The sequence below is a fragment of the Erythranthe guttata genome, chromosome 8, assembly GCF_056151865.1.
Source record: "Erythranthe guttata isolate IM_541 chromosome 8, IM_541, whole genome shotgun sequence".
NCBI lineage: Eukaryota > Viridiplantae > Streptophyta > Magnoliopsida > Lamiales > Phrymaceae > Erythranthe > Erythranthe guttata.
In genome coordinates this window covers 16,136,339-16,157,172 of record NC_142540.1, presented here as the reverse complement: position 1 = coordinate 16,157,172, position 20,834 = coordinate 16,136,339, and the positions used below count along the sequence as shown (strand labels likewise).

General features: G+C 29.9%; 2 protein-coding genes across 2 annotated transcripts; one reads left to right on the top strand and one right to left on the bottom strand.

Moving 5' to 3' along the window:
• The first annotated feature begins 32 nt into the window (after window positions 1–32).
• Window positions 33–1,866, top strand: FLA7 (FASCICLIN-like arabinoogalactan 7). Its single transcript, XM_012974713.2, has 2 exons — window positions 33–388; window positions 760–1,866. The coding sequence occupies exon 2, from the start codon at window positions 803–805 to the stop codon at window positions 1,562–1,564; it is 762 nt and encodes a 253-aa protein (XP_012830167.2). The 5' UTR covers window positions 33–388; window positions 760–802; the 3' UTR covers window positions 1,565–1,866.
• An 801-nt stretch (window positions 1,867–2,667) lies between these two features.
• LOC105951300 (uncharacterized) lies at window positions 2,668–5,535 on the bottom strand. Its single transcript, XM_012974710.2, has 7 exons — window positions 4,545–5,535; window positions 4,073–4,189; window positions 3,793–3,971; window positions 3,591–3,684; window positions 3,403–3,480; window positions 3,203–3,304; window positions 2,668–3,063 (listed from the first exon to the last, which is right to left on the bottom strand). The coding sequence occupies exons 1-7, from the start codon at window positions 5,034–5,036 to the stop codon at window positions 2,923–2,925; spliced, it is 1,203 nt and encodes a 400-aa protein (XP_012830164.2). The 5' UTR covers window positions 5,037–5,535; the 3' UTR covers window positions 2,668–2,922.
• Between the last annotated feature and the right edge of the window lie 15,299 nt (window positions 5,536–20,834).

Here is a 20,834-nt window from a genome sequence, read left to right as displayed (position 1 = left end):
TAATAATAAGTTGGGAGGTTGACACAGAAAGCCCACCTCACATTACATAAAACTGTTTTTTCTTGAAATTTGGTAATAAATATGTTTGTTCTTTTTTGCTTTGTCCCAACTCCCAATAATTTAAGTATTAAGAGTGCTCTAGTCCAGCTGTCTATTAAATTGGTCAAGAGTATTTTTTTTCTATTTCTTAGTAATATATTCATTCACCAGCAGAGCAGTGCAGAGAGCAGAGCAGTATCTCCTTCCTTCTTATATTACTGCTACTTCCTTCACTTTGATACTATCATCATTACATTACATTACTCTCTCTCTCTCTCTCTCTCTCTCTCTCTCTCTCTCCATTTCACTTATATTGCAGTTTCTCTCTCTGGATCAGGATCAGGATCAGGTGCGTTGAGTTTCTACTCTCTCTCTCTCTCTCTACATTCCATTTCATTCCTTCCAGTTGGTTTATGTTCATTTATCATATAGATCTACTTTAATACCTAGTTAATTGCAAGTAATTAATGTAGATCTGCACCACAAGTAGTTTTATTTGAGCAATGCTCACACATGCATGTTTTTTTTTTTTTTTTTTCTTTTCTTCTTTCCAGATACTCTAGCTAGAAAAGAAGTATTAGTTAATTGTTGTGTACATTGATCTCATGATATCAGCTTGTTAAGCAAGATCTGGTGTTTGAGCATTTGGGATTTTGTGTTTATGAAATTGTGAATCCAATTATTTATCAGATCTGATTAAGCTCAATTTAATATGAACAGTACTAACAGTCCGGAGTAGGAGGGTGGTGCATCTGAAAAAAAGATGAAAATGAATTTGATGGTGGTAGTGTTGGTATCATTTATCTTCGGAGCATCATCAGCGGCGGCGGCAACTAGTGTTGCAGAAACTCCTTCGCCGGCGCCAGCACCGTCGGCGCCGGAGTATGTGAACCTGACACAGTTGCTGTCGGTGGCAGGTCCATTCAGTACATTCCTCAACTATCTCCAGACAACAAAACTTATCGACACCTTCCAAAACCAAGCCAACAACACCGAAGAAGGAATCACAATCTTCGTACCGAAGGATCAAGCCTTCTCGAAGCCCAGAGCTTCTCTCGTAAATCTGACCCAAGAACAGCTCAAAAATCTAATTCTCTTCCACGCATTGCCACATTACTACACTCTCTCGGATTTCAAGAATCTCAGCCACCAGAACCCCATCATCACCTTTGCCGGCGGCCCTTTTTCATTGAATTTCACCGACAACTCGGGCACCATACGGATCGATTCTGGATGGACTAGCACCAAGATCACAAGTGCAGTTCACGCAGCTGATCCAGTTGCAATTTACGAGATCGATAAAGTACTATTGCCTGAAGCTATATTCGGAACCGACATACCCCCTACTCCGGCTCCAGCACCCGCTCCTGAAACTCCCGATGCAGATACAAAAGGGGGAAGTGATGATTCTTCTCTGTCGCCGAAAGCTTCTGCTGGAAAGTCGACTTCTAACTCTCACAAAGTAATGTCGAATTTGGGTGTGCTCACGTCCGCGGTGCCCTTTTTGTTGTTGTTGTTGTGGTGAGAACTGATGAGGCGGCGCTGCGCTACCGCTACGCTACCGGAACTTTTAATTTATTTTAAATGTCACCACACCACATCAATATTATTCTACATCCATACATTGTTGTTGTTTTTAAAAAGATTTCTTCATTTTCACAATAGCTATTCTTTTTGTTACCCATCCACAATTTTCAACAAGGCTGTCTGTGCCAGCTCTCCTTAGATGTATATGCTTCGGAAGCTTAAAAAAAAGGATGTAATAAAATATATATGCTGTATGTATTCATTATTCATCTCATCTTCATTTAAGAATTATTATTATTATTTTTTTTCTTAGCAAAGACGAACTAGTTGTTGGAGTAAGAGGACGCTGAGTCATTTGATCCGAGTTCCAACTCCTTCATGAATACTAATTTGTAAGACCAGTTAATCATACATTGTTAGTCTAGTGTGATTTACATCCTGTATGCGATTTGCAACATATTGTAAGTGGACAATGTTCTTAGAATGACTCCAAATTCTCATAAAAAAATTAAATTAGCATAACAACAAAATTGTCGGTCGAAAAATTCGCACAACAACAATATTACTATATTAGTCTAATCACTATGGTTGCACCATCAATCATGTGGCCAACCATGGAATCACTATGAATGATTGAACCACTTATTTAGACATAATGGATATATTTTTTTTCCATAGTCCAAAAAAACAAATTACGGTTGATGTTCAACCATCCTGTGTGAACCTTTCCTCTTATTGTATCTATTATTATTTATTATGAATAAATAAATCAATTTATTTTATTTTATTTGAGAGTGTGCACGAACAATCATATTTGTATTCTATATTTGATTATTAACACACATAAGATTAAATCGTTAGTTCTTATAAGATACTATAAATTATGGTTAACAATTTATATAGAAATGGACATACAATAAAAATAATTGTAACACAATATATTAGTAGGTATATCTTGACTTAGATGAAATAATATATTATGTTACTATAATCGCAACTCATTTCGGGTTTTGTGTTTCGGGTTCAGTACTTACAAAGTCTATCGTCCCATGGAGAAGTTGAAGGCGCAATTTTGGAAAAAAATAGAAAAAGAAAAAACTATTTTACAAGTGATAGAGTTGGAGGACCAACTTTCACTCAAGAGGCAAAATTCATTAATCAAGCAAATATGCATATATCCACAACATATATTTACAGCTATATATTTACTCTACTAGTTTACCACTTTGGCCCAGCCAATGTTATACTATACATAATACAACCTTGTATTTCTTTCTTTTTTATAAAATGTCTATTATTACTTGCTGCAGTAATCCAATGATTTTCAGCACAAAACCGAAAAAAATAAAAAAATCATTAATTTTCATCACCATTTTCATGAAGGGAGTTTAGTCGTCTTAATCTCTGATCAAGCTCCGCCATGACTGCCGGTTCTTGCTTTTTCCTTTGCTTTGATATAGTGGTGGTCGTCGTAAACCCTATCTTGTCAAAGGCAACCTACGAAACCCATTTATTTAGCAAAATAAAATCATTACTTAGTCCAATGAAAAATGAGATTAAACCATTTTCACTAAGTAAAGATGACGAAAGATCATTCATCCATCGTAAAGCAATACGTATAACAAGGAGGAGGTACCGTTAATAATTCGTCGGGATCAAATAGGTGATGAGTAGTTTTCTGTATTACATTGATCACATCACCAACCTGATGTGTCACAAGCAGCTCTTCTTCGTTCATCTGCAGTCATTAATTTTTTTTTTTTTTTACAAAATTAGTATTACAACAAAACCATAAATACCTTTTTTTATTGATGATTTCACATGTATGTATCTTACCTTAAAAATTGCTAATGCTACATTGAATAAAACATTTGCCCCTTCATAGAAAAGTATGTCCCACACACGCAAAGTCGTCTGTTGAAATAAACAAAATAATGAAAATTGTCAATTTTAACTATTACGATCAAGGTGTGTAAATCAATACATAGATAATAAATCGAAAGTAAGTATATAAATATTTATACCTCAGAAGGCAAACTTTTAGAAAATAGGCATAAAAACCACTCTGTGCAAACAAGAGAAACATCAAAGTCTATGCCTTCCAAATGAGTAGCTATCCTGAAAAGCGATACTTTTTTTCTTCAGTGTAATGTAAAAGAAATAAAGCTATTTGAACCGCCACATCATCAAAACAAAAAATAAAATAAAAATGGAGAGATAGACAACCTCGGACACTTCTTGGCTAGCAAATCTCGGAATACTCTTTGATCCACATGACATCCAGATAAATTGTATGTGTAACAATCATTAAATAGCACATTTTCTAATAGCACAGCGAGCATCCAAAACGCGTCTTCTTCCGTTTTCATTACAAGCAACAACAATGCTGCGACGTAATTTAGACCCTGCACAACAAGGAAATCGTCACAAAGGAAAAAATAAAATAAAATTGACTTAATTAACAAATACAAAGGTATTGTTTGAGTAGAGAAAGACAATTAATTACCTGACAATATCCAACATCAGAATCTCTGAAAGAATAGGCAACAAGAACCCGCCGAAGTGCAGAATGCCCATCTGAAGTGTCCAACCACGGGTGACCAGGGAAAGTTCGAGGAAGATCCTGGACCCACATTATATTTAAAAAATGTTTAAAGGTATGCATTTACGACGACTGACTGGTTGAGAAATACACTCTTCGGTTTGTCTATTGTTCTAAGATTAACTACAATAGATGAACTTATTTTGAGGATGAAAATGTATAAATGTTAACAAGGTAAGGGGAAACAACTTATTTCATGAAACTCTTAATTGTAACCATTTCAATTTGAAGTTGCAACTCCATGTAAATTAATTTTCATACATACAACAAAATATCCGAGTCTTATCAGCAACTAATATTATTAAATCAAGTGATTCGCCAGGCAATAAGAACAAACAAATAATGCTTCAACTAATTCATAAAGAAAGAAACATACTTGGTCAATCTGCTTGGTAGCAGGGGTAACCATATCGAAAACAGCAGAGGTCATATCATTGTAGTAACTGTCTGGGACGGTGGATTTTTTCTTGGCGGCACCGGATAAAGAAAACCATACTTTCGGCCGGAAATTAAGAGGGATTCCTTTCTTGATAAGCCTCTTGAGGGTGATGGCATTCACCAATGCGGAGAATTTGAGAGAAGACTTAAGTGTTGAAGAGACATGTGTCTCTAAATACCAATTGACACCTTTGTTTGCTTCTAAAGCCCACCAAACCCTACCTTGTTGCCTCAACTTCTCTCTAACCTCATTCAACACATTCACATCATCAACATTCCCTTCAACTGTGAAACCATGGACATCTTGGAATTTCACTGTCATGTTTGCTCTTCTTGCACGGATACTTGGTCTTAGTATTGATATCTGTGCCTGGTATTCCAAGCTCATCTCTCTTTTGCTCTGGTGGGTCCCACTTCCCCCTCCATACATTTTTTTTTTCTTTCTTTCTTTTCTTGAATGAATACAATTAATTACCGGCCAGAGACCCCAGAGCAAGAGATGAATATGGAATCAAACATATAAATACTAATTAAAGAAAGAGATCCCAAAAGTTTGAAGAATTGAGAGGAAATAAGAAAAAAAACAGAAAGAGAATTGAAGGATCAAAAGGAACCCTTCATAGGAAAATCCATACAAATAAATAGAAAAAAAACAGCGGAGCTTAAGGAATCTGGACAAATATTTGAAAAAAGTTTGGATTTTTGGCCAGATGATGAAAAGTAACGGTATTATTATTGAGTATATCTTTCTAAAAATACAAGACAAAAGCAAATGAACAAAGAGACCGATCGAAGGAGGAAGATTAGGTAAAGAAATGTGTGTGAAAGTGAGGCATAAAACAAATGATGAAAAGAAGAAAAGGGAGGTGAAGAAGAGAAAACGGAAATGGACGGAGGTAGTCAAATATATGTATTTACATCCAACATCTGTTGTGCTAATAATCTTCACATACTAATTAATATGACATCAAATATTAAACTACTATTAGCCATTGAATATCAAAGTTAATGAATTATGTTTGTTGGGTGTTTTAATTTAAAAAAAAATGACCAAAATTTAATTATTTTCTTTAAACTTATTTTGATCCTCCTCCATTAACACTTTTTTGTACATTTGTAACTTACAAATGATTTTTATGATTTTAATGACTTTGCCTATTTTATGTATGAAATGGTCATGTTTTGATACTATATAAAGAGGATGAGGTCTTGTGTTTTTAAATAGTTGAGAAGGCATAAGTACAAATATACACTTTTCTAAGTTCTCTATTTATTTATACATATCCCCTTTATAATACTTTGTTAAGTGTTCGGTGTAGCTTTTACTTCACTAATAGTGCAATATTGGCTGAAAACATTATTTGTGATGTATCCGACAGGCGACACGACCGTTTATTATTGCACAAGCACAATCAAAGGGGTTCGTGAAGTTCTCGTCTTAGAGAGAGTGAAATCTTTGCGTGCCTCGGCCACCAAAATGATATGATTAAACCGTCAAAACTGCAGCAGTTGAATTCCAACAATTTTAAGATGAATTTGGATCTTTGGAAATTAGCTTGATGATGATCCAAAAGAAGCGAAGAAAAAGAATGTGACATGATATATATTTTAATTGACGAAAATTTAATAAACAATCTTACTTTTCTTGCACATGTTGCATAGTTCACGAGTCGTATGAAAATCAACAATCTTAATTTAATCAACATTGCCAGAAAAAAGAAAAAAAACATCTATATCGATCTGCGGCGATCGCTCTAAATTGATGAATTAGTGAAATTGAGATTGAATAAAAGTCTCAAGTTATGAATTGAGTGACCTTTGAATGATTAGGTTGACAAAAAAGTTATTTGTACTCATGTCAATTAAATTATTAACCAATGAGGTTTTTCGCATAATGAAAACGGAAAATTTGTCAAAAGTTACAAATAAAAAGAGGAAATATTGGAGAAAAATATTTGGGTCTACTTCTTATCATTAACTGTGTGTCTAAAACGACGTTTTTCGACATTATTTCTAAAACCCAATCACAAATCTCGACGAGGTATTATAAATTCATTTTCCATGCTAGTCGGTATACTCTCATTCATCACGTTCTTAATACTCTTCCGAATTATACCATGAACTCTTTTAAATTACCGGACGTCACTATTAATAAATTAAACTCTATAATTTTTTTTTTTTTTTGTGGAACTCCTCACCCAACTCTAATAGGAAAAGCCTCGTCTCCTGAAACACTATTTTTCAACCAAAAATTTATGGAGGACTTGGCATTAAAAATCTTAAAGTCCTTAATAAAGCTTTCCTCTTAAAACTAGGATGGAGGCTTCTTACAGATCAAACCTCCATTTGGGCCCATCTTATGAAAAGTAAATATTTCCCCCACACTAATTCTTGAATGCCCCCAAACCAAAAGGATACAATAGTGGCATATGAAAGAATATACACAAAACTATCGAGAATATCACAAAATGTAGATTTTGGGTACTTAGGAATGCTGTAATAGAATCAACTTTTGGTTTGATAAATGAATTGGAAATTTTACCATCGCGGAATACACTCCTAGTATTCCTCACGAGCTCACTAACCTTAAAGTCTCATGTCTCGTCAATCCTCATACTATATCTTGGAATATATCTCATATAAAAAATAACGTTCCAGATTTCATTATAAAACGCATAACTGCTGTTCATATTCCTGTTAATCCTGGAAAAGATAAATTCGTCTGGGCGTTATCTAAACATGGTATATTTACACTAAAAAATGCATATTCGTGGTTACTTGAAAGTTCAAGTCCTCTCCAAAATCCCACCCTTCCATGGAAATATATATGGAACCTCCAAGTACACCATAGAATCAAATTTTTCATTTGGCAGTCAGTTCATCAAGCCATACCGACAGCTGGATTCCTTTTTAAAAGGAAAGTTTTACCAACAAATCTTTGCTCTTTATGTAAATCAGAACCTGGAACTATATCCCATTTATTCCTCTCATCTGCTTTGTTCAACCTGATAAGAAATATTATTTAATATATTATTTAAGTATTAATTAGTTAATATTTTATTATTAATTAATTATCATAGTATATTTATATTAGATATAGCCGTATGTTAGTTTAGGGTGAGGATGATTATTGAGTATTTTATTAGTATAGGTAATTATCTTTCCTAGTTAGATTAGGATTCTAGGGTTTTATTATCTTTAAATAGTCGTCTTGTGCTAGGGTTTTATTATGCAGAGAGAAATATTAAAGAATAGATCTTACGTTTCGTAGGAAATATTTATGATACTCAAGAGATCGCATCAATTGGTATCAGAGCGAAGTTGCGATTAACACCAATGCTTCGTTAGCAAGGCAGCGATTATATCAAAGCTACGCTGGAGCAAAGTTGAGATTACATCAACACTTTGCGAAATTATGACGTCCGAGAGAAGACGGTTGGAGCGATTGGAAAAATCCGTGGAGAAATTACGGATTGGTATCCAAAAATTGCTCGAACAAAGTCAAGGACGACGTCAACGCCAACATAAAAGCCGAAAGGACCGCCGCCCAACACCGCCACCACCACCGCCAAAGATGCCGAGTGTATCGCCGGAGGAAGAGGAAGAGGACAACGATGACTTTTTCGAAGAGCCCCAATTTTTTGTGAGTTCGCCGAAAGAAGAATTACCGGATTCAGCTGAAGTAATTTGGGATGAAGACGAGAAATTAACCAATGAGGAGATTGAAGAATCACTCGTCTTAAGTGAGATAATTTGGAACGAACATGAGAAGATAAGTAGCGAGGAGGACAAAGAATTATAGTGGAAGGATGTCACGACTTCCGGGAGAAAGGAAACGAAGAAGTGCTTGTGATTGTGAGTGAGCCAGATTCTATAAAGACAGTCGAAGAAAAAGTTACGGTGAATGTAAGAAAGACGAAACTTGAAAAGACAATTGAGGAGGTTGATTTATCGGGTAAGAGATTGAGAAATTTCGTTCGGGCAGATGGACTCATATTTGGAAAAGAGCTCGATTTTTCATCATGTTTTTCGGATTCAATCGGAAAGCAATTTGATGGCATCAAGCATAGATGGAAACACAGAAAAGAGAGACAATTATTGGGCAGAAAACAAGGTTCATTTCAAGATAGGTGGTTTGATAAGAAATATTATTTAATATATTATTTAAGTATTAATTAGTTAATATTTTATTATTAATTAATTATCATAGTATATTTATATTAGATATAGCCGTATGTTAGTTTAGGGTTAGGATGATTATTAAGTATTTTATTAGTATAGGTAATTATTTTTCCTAGTTAGATTAGGATTCTAGGATTTTATTATCTTTAAATAGTCGTTTTGTGTAGGGTTTTATTGTGCAGAGAGAAATATTAAAGAATAGATCTTACGTTTCGTAGGAAATATTTATGATACTCAAGAGATCGCATCAATTTTGATACGATTTATTATTTAATATATTATTTAATTAATTGTTAGTTAGTATTTTATTATTAATTAATTAGATTAGTATATTTATAATATATATAAGGTCGTATGTTTAGGTTTAGGATATATATTAAGTATTTAATTAGTATAGGTAATTATGTTTTCTAGTTAGATTAGGATTCTAGGGTTTTATTCTCTTTAAATCAGTACCGGCCCTGAGGCCATGCTGCACAAGCAATGGTTTTGGGCCCCACTTCCTTAGGGGGCCCCCAAATAAAAAAAAAAAGAACAAGGTATATATACATATATAAATAGTTTTGTGTTTTTAGTAATTTAAAATGAACCTTTTATAAATCACAATATTTAATTGGATTTTAGGGTATATTTTCAATCCCACTCAAATTAATTGCACATTTTCTGTTAAGAATTGGGAATGAAAAACAAAAAAATCCTACTGCATCAAATTAAATATTTTACTATTCATCATTAAAGGGGAAAAAAAAGAGAGAGAAATAGTTCATCTTTTTTGTCATAACTTATGGTGCAACTCAAATAAGTTTAATAATAATAATAATAATAATAATAATAATAATAATAATAATAATAATAATAATAATAATAATAATAACAATAATAATAATAATAATAATAATAATAATAATAATAATAATAATAATAATAATAATAATAATAATAATAATAATAATAATAATAATAATAATAATAATAATAATAATAATAATAATAATAATAATAAAAATAAAAAATAAATAAATAAATAAATATAAATAAATTTCAATGATATTTAGTGTTGGTTTATGTATTTTTATCCTCATTCACTTATGTCATAATATATTTATTTTTGTTTGTTTTATCAAGTTAAATAAGTATTAATCATAAAATAATTATTTTTAAAAAATACGCTTAGGGCCTCGAAAAAGTCAGGACCGGCCCTGCTTTAAATAGTCGTATTGTCCTAGGGTTTTATTATGCAGAGAAATAATAAAGAAGAGTTTCCTTACGTTTAGTAAAGAAATCTTATGATACTCAAGAGATCGTATCAATTGGTATCAGAGCGAAGTTGCGATTAACACCAACGCTTCGTTAGCAAGGCAGAGATTGTATCAAAGCTAAGTTGGAGCAAAGTTGAGATCATATCAAAACTTTGTGAAAATCAAGATGTCTTGTTTGAGATCATATCAAAACTTTGTGAAAATCAAGATGTCCGAAACAAGACGGTTAGAGCGATTGGAGAAATCCGTAGAGAGATTACGGATTGATTTTCAGAAATTGTTCGAACAAAGTCACGGACGACGTCAACGCCACCACAAAAGCCGAAGGGACCACCGTGCATCACCGCCAACGCCACTGCCGCCATCACCACCACTGCCGCGGCCGCCGAGCCTATTACCGGAGAAAGAGGAAGAGGATGAAGATGACTTTTTCGAAGATCCGCCGCCGCCACCAATGCCAAGCCTATCGCAAGAGGCAGAGGAAGATGACGATGATAGAATTTTTTGAAGAGGCTCAAATTTAGTGCTGCGAAAGATGAATTATCAGATTCAACCGAGATAATCTGGGACGAAGACAAGAAATTATCGAAGAAGGAGAACGAAGAATTGCATGAAATTTTGAAAGAATTTCATAATTTTAAGGAAGATCCAATTTTAAGTGCAATTGTCGAAGTACCTAACATTTTAAATCATCAATCTGTCGTGGTGCATGAGGGAGTTCTGTTCGAAAAAAATTATAAAGACAATTTGCTGCAAATTGATGAGGTTGTTATTGTGGAGCATGATGAGAATTCGGTGGAATTAGTTGTTTATTGTGAAGGGGAATACCACTCCAAGTTATCTAGTTTTTGTTTGGCTAAAGTGGGTCACTTTGGAGACCAGGTTCATGATTCCACCGAGAGATATGACTTAACTCATAAAATCAAGAAGGATAGTCACGTGCTTGTGAAGATTGGTAAGACAAAGGAATACATCTTGCTCGGAAAGAAAGTCGATGAAGTCAAGCATAGGTGGAAACACAAAAAAGAGAGACGATTAATGGGTAGAACCTTGAGGACAAGGTTCATTTCAAGAGGGGTGGTTTGATACGATTTATTATTTAATATATTATTTAATTAATTGTTAGTTAGTATTTTATTATTAATTAATTAGATTAGTATATTTATAATATATATAAGGTCGTATGTTTAGGTTTAGGATATATATTAAGTATTTAATTAGTATAGGTAATTATGTTTCCTAGTTAGATTAGGATTCTAGGGTTTTATTCTCTTTAAATAGTCGTATTGTCCTAGGATTTTATTATGCAGAGAAATAATAAAGAAGAGTTTCCTTACGTTTAGTAAATAAATCTTATGATACTCAAGAGATCCTACCAGAATAAAAATCCATTGGACCAATAATAATACAAATTTCAATATATGCTCCCACCTTTATAAAATCGCAAAACATCATTTTCTTATAATCAAACTGCGATCATTTTTTGGTCGATGTGGAAAGTTAGAAACGAATACATTTTCCAAAATAAATCTATTAATAACTTTTTAATCTGAAATATGTCAACACACTACTCCCTCCAAAATACCCAACCTAAACCTCCGAAAATTACTTTAACTCTTAAATGGAAACCTCCCCCAACAAACTGGTTCAAACTCAACTCTATGGCTCGTCAAATAAAGACCTGGGAATAACGGGTATTGGTGGAATTATCCGAGATGATGTTGGAAATTTCGTCTCTGTTTTTTCCAAGAATATCGGGTATACAACAAATAATAAAGCAGAAATTTGGGCTTACTTCTTTGGGCTTCAACATGCAAGAAATCTCGATATTAAACAACTTGTTATAGAAACAGATTCAACTTTCTTGTTGTCATGTTTAAACAAGCAGGAAGCACTTCACATCAGCCACAAAACACTTCTCAAGGAACTTCAGGAGCTGCTGCCTGAATTCCAGGATGTCGCATCAACTTCTGCTATAGGGAACTTAATAGCGTAGCGGATGTATTAGCAAAACGAGGGGCGGAGCTAAATCTTGATGAAGTTTTGTTCTATGATGATTGTCCCCGTTTCTTATTAGTTATATATATGAAGATAAAACATCGAACTTTGCTAGATGTACTACCCGTGTTTCGTAACCGCAACTTTTGTTAAATATGTAATATAGTACGATTTTTATGTGTTAAAAAAAAAGAAAAAAAAAACCAAGATATACCTATTTTAATTAAGGGACTCTTAGATATAATCCCCTAAATAATAGTTGAGAAATGTCCAGTCCCAATTTATCATTAATTTTCTCAAAAAATTGGATCTATATCAGTATAATTCTAGAAATCGGGGAATTTGCACTAATATTCACTTTAATTAAACTAGTATTTCACCTGTGCGATGCACGGAGTCAAATTCAAGATTTAAAATTGATTCAACAAAACACGATAAAAAAAGAATAATATAAACTTAGTATAATTTAAGATATTGGAACAGATAACATCGCACCAACTTTGTCTTAGCAATCGCCAAAATAAATAATTAATATAATACGTCAGATACGTAGTCCAATAGGGATGGCAATGGGGTGGGTATCGGGCGGATTTTGCAATCCACATCCCCATCCCGCGAGAAAATTCTCCTTCCCCATCAAAATCCCCGAATTATTAAGTTGACATCGCCATACCCACCTCGTAAAATACATGTAAATAGTGTTTTTTTTTCTTTTTTATAATTATCCTTGAAAAATTGCCAATAAATTTCTTACGACAATAAAAAATTTTCAAATATCATTAATTATCATGCTACAAATTAAAGTATTTTAAAATCAATAACTAGTATATATATATATATATATATATATATATATATATATATATATATATATATATATATATATATATATATATATATATATATATATATACATACGGGGCGAGTATAATGCGGGTACACTCATACCCTTTTTGCTTTGTATCCAGTTTAAAATTTTGCATAAATACAAATATTCACCCTATATTTTTTTAAACGGGAAATACCTGTTAATTTCGGTGAATACCGGTAAGAAAAAAAATATAAACTTACATGCGTTTGATTCCAACTTTTGTTGATGGTCATTGCAAACGATTAACAAAAAACAATTATCGTCTCTGGAACTTTGTAGCAAGGTGAAGTTCAATGGGATCAACATTAACTTGAAGAATGTGATTGTCCGTTCGATTAACTTGAAACCTAGTTTCATTGCACATTGCTGTTGCATGATCGATATTTGTATGAACGAACTTGAATTTCAACCTATGCGAAGGGAGTTCGGAGCACGACACGACGTTGAGGAATTCAATTGAAAAATTATAACTTGAAACAAATAAGTTATCTTTTACCATTGTTAATATTCTTCTATACCCATTTTTAAATATTATATCTAGTCTTGTTAATTAACAACAAACCTAGTATAGAATTTATTAACTAGATTTAAATGAGTTAAATTAGTAAAAGTAATTAAAATAGTTCAAAGCATGTAATTTACCAAACAATATGTTTACAAATAAAAAAAAATACATGATTTTACCTTTATTATATTGTTGTTTACCCAACTTTTAAATATTTTAACAAAATAAATATTTTAATGTGTCTATCCCAATTTAAGTGGGTTTAGTTTTTTTGGAACAATAAAATAATAAAATACACATAATTCACAAACAAATAACTTAAAAAAATAAAATTATCATTTCGACCATAATAAAAATTCATTCACCCATTCTTCAAATATTGTATCTTCTAATGGTAACGAAAAAAATATTTTAAAAATTATTTACCGAAATTTAAATAAGTTTAGAATAGTCAAAGTAATTGAAATAGTTCAATACAAATAATTCACCTAACAATACTTGCAAAAGTTGTTATTTTAGCATGAAATAAATTTGTCCACCCATTTTTTTAAAAGCTTTCATCTTACACAATAGGTATTATAAAAATTATTTATTTAATTTAGATGGGTTTAGTTAGTTAAAGACACTAAAATAGTTCAACCCATATAATTCCCCAAATAATAACTTGTAAAAATTATGATTTGGCAATTCTATATTTTGTCTACCCATTTTTTCAGTCTCATATCTAGTTGTGGTAATGAAATATAAATTTTGAAACTTAGCTATCTCAGATTAGTCTATTAGATAAAAATAGTTCAATGTAAATAATTCACCAAACCAATAATTTAAAAAATAAAAATTGTTATTTCCCCTTTATGAAATATCGTTTACCTTTTCTTGAAATCTTGTATCTAGTGATTGCAACAATATAAAAATATGAAATATTAATTATTTCAATTTAAATGGATTTTAATTTTGTCAAAATAATTAAAATAGTACAACTCACATAATTCACCATACAGTAACATAAAAAATGATAATTACTATTTCCCCATAATATATAAAATTTTATTTACCAAGATTTGAACCTTTTGTCTAGTTGTAGTAACGGAATTAATTTTTTAAAATCTATTTAACTCAATTTAAACGGATTTAGTTTTATCAAAATAATTAATTCAACACACATAATTCCCCAAACTGTAGCTTAAAAAAATATTATTTTAGATTTTAAAATTTTTGTTACCATTTTCTTAAATATTTAACTCTATTTTAATATGTGTGTCGGAATATTAAAATAGTAACCAAACAATAAATTACAATAAAAAATTATCAATTTACCATTATAAAAATATCGTTTACCAATTTTTAAATCTCTTATGTTGTGGTGGTAAAGAAATAAGTATTTTAAAAGTTATTTACCGAAATTTCCTCAAAAGTAATAAAACTATTTATCCAAATTTAAATGAGTTTGTGATTAGTTAAAGTAATTAAAATAGGCCAATACATAATTCACCAAATAATAACTTACACAAAATAATTTACCATTATAAAATTTTATTTACTCATTATTAAATATTTTATTTAGTGGTGGTAACAAAATGGGTATCTTATAAATTATATATCAGAATTTATATGCATTAAGATTTTTTAAATAAATGTTGACAAAAAAAATATCTTTTAAATAAACTCAAATAGTTCAAAGTTCAAACCACATAATTCACCAAACAATAACTAAAAAGATGAAAATTACTATTTTTTCATTACTAAATATTGTATCTAGTAGTGTTAACGAAATATAGATTTTAAAAATTATTTGTCGTAATTTAAATGAGCTTAAGTTCGTCGTGTAAGATATTAAAATAGTTCAAAGCACATAAGTCACCAAAACATAACTTTGAAAAAAATGAAAATTATTAATTTTACCATTATCAAATGCCGTTCACCCAATTTTTAAAATCTTGTATCCCGTGGTGGTAACGGTATAAATATTTTAAAAATTATTTATCCATATTTGAATATTTTTTATGTTTTTCGAAACAATTTAAGAATTTCAACACACATAATTCACCAAAATATAACTTAAAAAATGAAAAAAAATATTTTACTGGTATAAAAAAATTTATCCATTATATTTTGTCTAAATTTAGTAACAAAACAGATATTGTATAAATAATTTATCTCAATAAGTGAGTTTGGGTTTGTCAAAATAATAAAAATAATTAAATAAACAATCATTTAAAAAATATAAATTATCAGTTTACCATTATAAAATTTCGTTTATGAAATTTTAGAATTGAATAATTATAGTATAATCACATATATAACATAATTGCGCTTTTTTTCTTATAAAGCTTACGTATACAAATTTTCATATAATTTTCCTTAATTATTTCATAACCATGAATATAAATTTCCATATAATATGTATTAACTGTGCATGATTAGAGGATATTATCAATTGATTTCATGATTATGCACAATTTAACTATATTAAGACAAGATTGCAGTAAGGTCAACATATTAAGTGTAGTATGGTACGCAAAAAAAAAACAGAAGAAATGGAAAAGATATACATAGTTATCAAAAATGGACAATTAACATCAAGAACAACTTTAAAAAAAATAACAACAAAAAACCATGGAAAAAAGAATATCAACAATAACATGAAAATAAAAAATAAGAACAAATAACAGTGTATTACAATAATGGAAATGAAATATCATAATATTTACAAACCACAAAACATTGAAAAAAAATATAAGGACGTCATAATGAAAAAGCAAACGAATAAATGAGTGATAACAATGGAGTGAGTATTTATAGGATTTATGATGTGGTTAATGTAACAATATCTTTTAGGTTTAAATAAATTAGAATATTATATTATTATTGATATTAATATAAATATGTAATTAATGTGGACCAATGAGCGGATTGATTGATTGCAGATTACTGTGTAAATTGTCAATATTTTCAAGATTTATCTATTACACAATGATATGAATGAAAATAATAATTAAAAAGTCGGATTTTGTGGATAGTAAATGAAAATCTTCAAATGCAGTACAAAATAACCAATCAAGCTATGGAAAAAAGACAAATTTTGTGGAAGATGTGGTAAATAATTAATAAATAAATTAATGTACAAATTATAAATATTTTATTTTCAGAGGTCACAAATACAATTAAAGAACTTATTTAATCATTGTACATAAACTCTGTCAAAGGAACAACGACTTCAACATGAGTAACGAAGAAAAGGGATACACAACTAAAACAAATAAATAAATAAACTATGATAAACTTGTTGAAGCTCTAATGAAATTTTCTAAGCGAACACACTATTTAAAATAAGTCGTCTTATGTTTTGTAACATCGATACTTAGTCGGCGATTCACCAAAAAAGAAGAAGTCAATATGATTAATTTTTTCAAATCATAACTATTAATTTATCCATTCGATCCTCAATCTAACATTCATTTATAACTTTTGGCACATAAATATTTCCGCAAACGATATGATTGGATCATATTGAAACCAATAATCAATGAATGGTCTCTTACCGAAATCTCCGATTCATAGGTTGACATCATATTCATCTGGAAAAGAAAAACATATATATATTAATAGATTATAAATATATATTTTATATATGTTGATACCAACGAAAAACGAAAAGAGATAAAGACGACAATAAAAAAAATCGGAAAATACAACAAATAGACGATAGAAAACAAAAAAATGCACAATGTCATACGTTTAATTTGAATGAAATGCAGTAGTGGAATGGATTGAAGTTGTAGGGGTTTATATACTTGTGTTTGCATGATGAAAATAGAGAATATCAATTGAATATGGTAATAATATCAATAATATTAAAAACAATATCAATGGACAAATTATTTGAATTTGAAATTATTTAAAAATGAATGAGAATCCGGAAAAAATAAGTATAATGGAATAAATATGGAAATATAAAGAGTGTAAAAGTAATCCGGAAAAAAATATATTTATTGAATGAGAATCGAGAAACAATCAATACAAAAATATATAGACAATAAATATGAAAATGATAATTAAGATTAAAATTTATTTAAAAAATGAATTTAGTTTATATATCATTTTTCGATTTTTTATTGAATGAGAACCCGGAAAAATAAAAGTAAAATGAAATATATATATATATATATATATATATATATATATATATATATATATATATATATATATATATATATATATATATATATATATATATATATATGTGTGTGTGTAAAAGAATGATATAAAAAAAATGAATGAAGTAATTAAAAAACAAAAATAAAATAAAATAAAAAAGAATGCTAAATAAGGTTATATTTACAAAGTAATGAAAATAGAAAAATAAATATGAAAATAATAATTAAAAATCGGATTTTTTGGATGATTATAAAAATTGAATCTGTAAATTGTCAACTACATTAATAAAAAAATGGAATAATTGTAAGTTAAAAAATACAATTGTAAATACCATGGAATGTGTAACTTAACTTACAATTATTCCATGGAATGTGTTAAAAAAAGTGGGGTAAAAATTAGAGATGTGAAAAATCCAATTGTGTATCTTGTCTTTATAAATTATATAAATAAATAGATAGATGGTTGTTATATATAATTAAAAAAATAGTATGTGGAATATATATATATATATCCGGATGATATATATTGATATGTATAGATTGATACGACAAACCTTCTTTCAATATAAATTGATATATTTACTATAAATGGACATAATTAAATTAAATGATATTTAACTCTAAAAGATAACAAATATAAATGATTAATAAAATATAATAAATACATGAATCTAAATTTATAAAATATATTAATGCATTAAATTTATTTTAAAAGATTATGAATATTATTATAATAAAAAATCGAATTTGTTTTGCGTAGAATTCAAAAAAATTCAAAATCTTATAAAATTAAAAAATATATACGTTATTTAAAAAAAATTGAAAATATATACATAATATAAAAAAATGAATATTATGCATTAAAGAATAAATATTTTTCGAATTTATATATAGATTAAATACATTAAAGAATATAAGTATATGTGGTAATGTTCAATATATAGATTAAATAGTACAATTAAAAAAATAAAATATTTTTTTTTATAATTATTTTTAATGGGTTGGATATTCGAATATTCCAAAATATTGAAAATTCGAAAAAAAAAAACAATTGTATTCCTTAATTTTAATATTTGAATATCAAAAAAATATTTTTTTTTCTAAAAATTATTTGAATATTCGTAAAAAAATTGAGTATCATGAATTTTTTCAATAAATATATTTTGAAATAATGAAAATATAAATAAGATTTTTTTTTCGAATTTATGAAATATTAACTTTGGAAATAATATATATACATGTTGTAATTGTTTAAATGAGCGTATAAATATTAAATAGGAAATAACTTAAATACATACCAAAATGAAATTGACAATTCACAAATTGAAGAATCCACCTAAGCAATTGAACTCCAACTAAGCAATTTTAAAAAATGACATCATCATTTGCCACATGTCAATCATTGAGGGCATAGATCCTCTTATATTATATATAGATGTGGTTGATTATATGGTGTACTTGTTGGGTGCTAAATACCCACACGCAAGTGCACGTATCGCAAACAAGTAGTAAAGTAGACTCGTGAGAGTCGGATGTCGATCCCACAGGGAATACGCAAATTATTTAATCCTAAGTACCAAATCCTAACAATTATGATTTTTATCCAGCCTACGCAGGGTTGTCAAATTAATTAACGAAATAAATTAAACTAATTAAGAAAGCAAATAAACACGAGAAGATATCAATAAAAACGGACCTAGGATTTTATGTTCCCCCTATGCAAGAATTGCTCACCCAAAACCCCTCAATTATGAAATATATGATTCATGATTATTAACCCGAGACACTAATTTACTCATAACCCGCTGTCGCGTGTATTATGAGTCTATTATTCATAAACGATTCACTATATGTCTATGCAAACCAATTATAAATAAAGCATTAACTAACAAGTCTCGTAAATGGCTACCTAAGGTGATATCTGTATGTCTACGACACCACATGCAATTGACACACTCATCCGGTGAAAACTACTCGAAGGCTCTTCTACTTACCGTCTAATTATCAAAATAGCTCTGTCGAGTCAATCCCAATAATCACAGATAAAGCACATAAATTGATCAAGTTTATGCACTAACAATCATAACAAGTAGAAGAAATAATCATAAAATCATAATTGCATAATCTCAAGAAAAAGGGTTCACAATCCCTACATAGGGTTCCAACAAAATCCTAGATTAAAAACTTAGCTACTCGTAATTCTTATGATAAACAAAATATAATAAATAAAAGAGATAAGAAAAACTATGCTTGAGTCTTCGTTGATCTTCGTTCTTCGCGTTTTGTGGTGTAAAATTTCGTCCTTATGGTGTAGGGACTTGTTGCTTTTATAGGCTTTTCTTGATAAGGAAGTAGTAGAAACCTAATAGGAATCAATTTCCGCCACTTTCCCCCATCAGGACTTGTTCTTCGATTTTCTCCATGTTGGAGTCCGAATTTTGGAATATTGTGTAAATAAGAATTGTAGCCCTTGAAATTAGCTTTCCAATGCCGCCAAAATCACCTAATTCGGAGTTTGTATGAGAGAGATATCCTCGAAATCGTGGACACTGTCAAAGCTGTGGCGAGATTCCTTCTTCCAATTTGATTTGTTTCCTTATTTGCAACTTTTTCCTTTCTTTTTGATCTTTTTTCCTTCATGGACACCTAATTCTCGTTTTTCACATATAAAACACAAAATCAATCAATTAAAGCACAAATATAATTAAATCTAAACAAAAAATCCACGTAAAGTTAACGTATTGAGTGTAATATCTACACTCAACACACCCCCAAACTTGAACTTTTGCTTGTCCTCAAGCAAAATCTAATCGTAAGCGAAAAAAACTCAACTACCGCATCTCATCACATAGATTAATGACCAACTTCACGTTTTCAGAACTTGTAATTATAATGAAAATTCTCAAAAATTTACAAGCTCGTAATTCAAAGATACGTATTCACTCACCATTGCTAAAAACCACAAACCATGCTATCGCTTCAAGTATCCCATATTTGTACATTAAAAATTGAGAAAATTTATACTTACATATTAATATTCAACTCCAAATACTCACCAAATTTCTTTAGTCGGCTAGTATGAAATAATTGAGCTATTGGGATCATTGGGACTTTTTGGCTTTCAAATGTTGGGCTTTTTGGTTCGAGGTAGGAGATATGGGTATAGGTGGCTATGCTTCTTGAATTGAGATGATTACGCCAAATTTTGAAAGATAAGCGTTTGAAACAATGAATTCACCTCCAAGGACTTTTAATA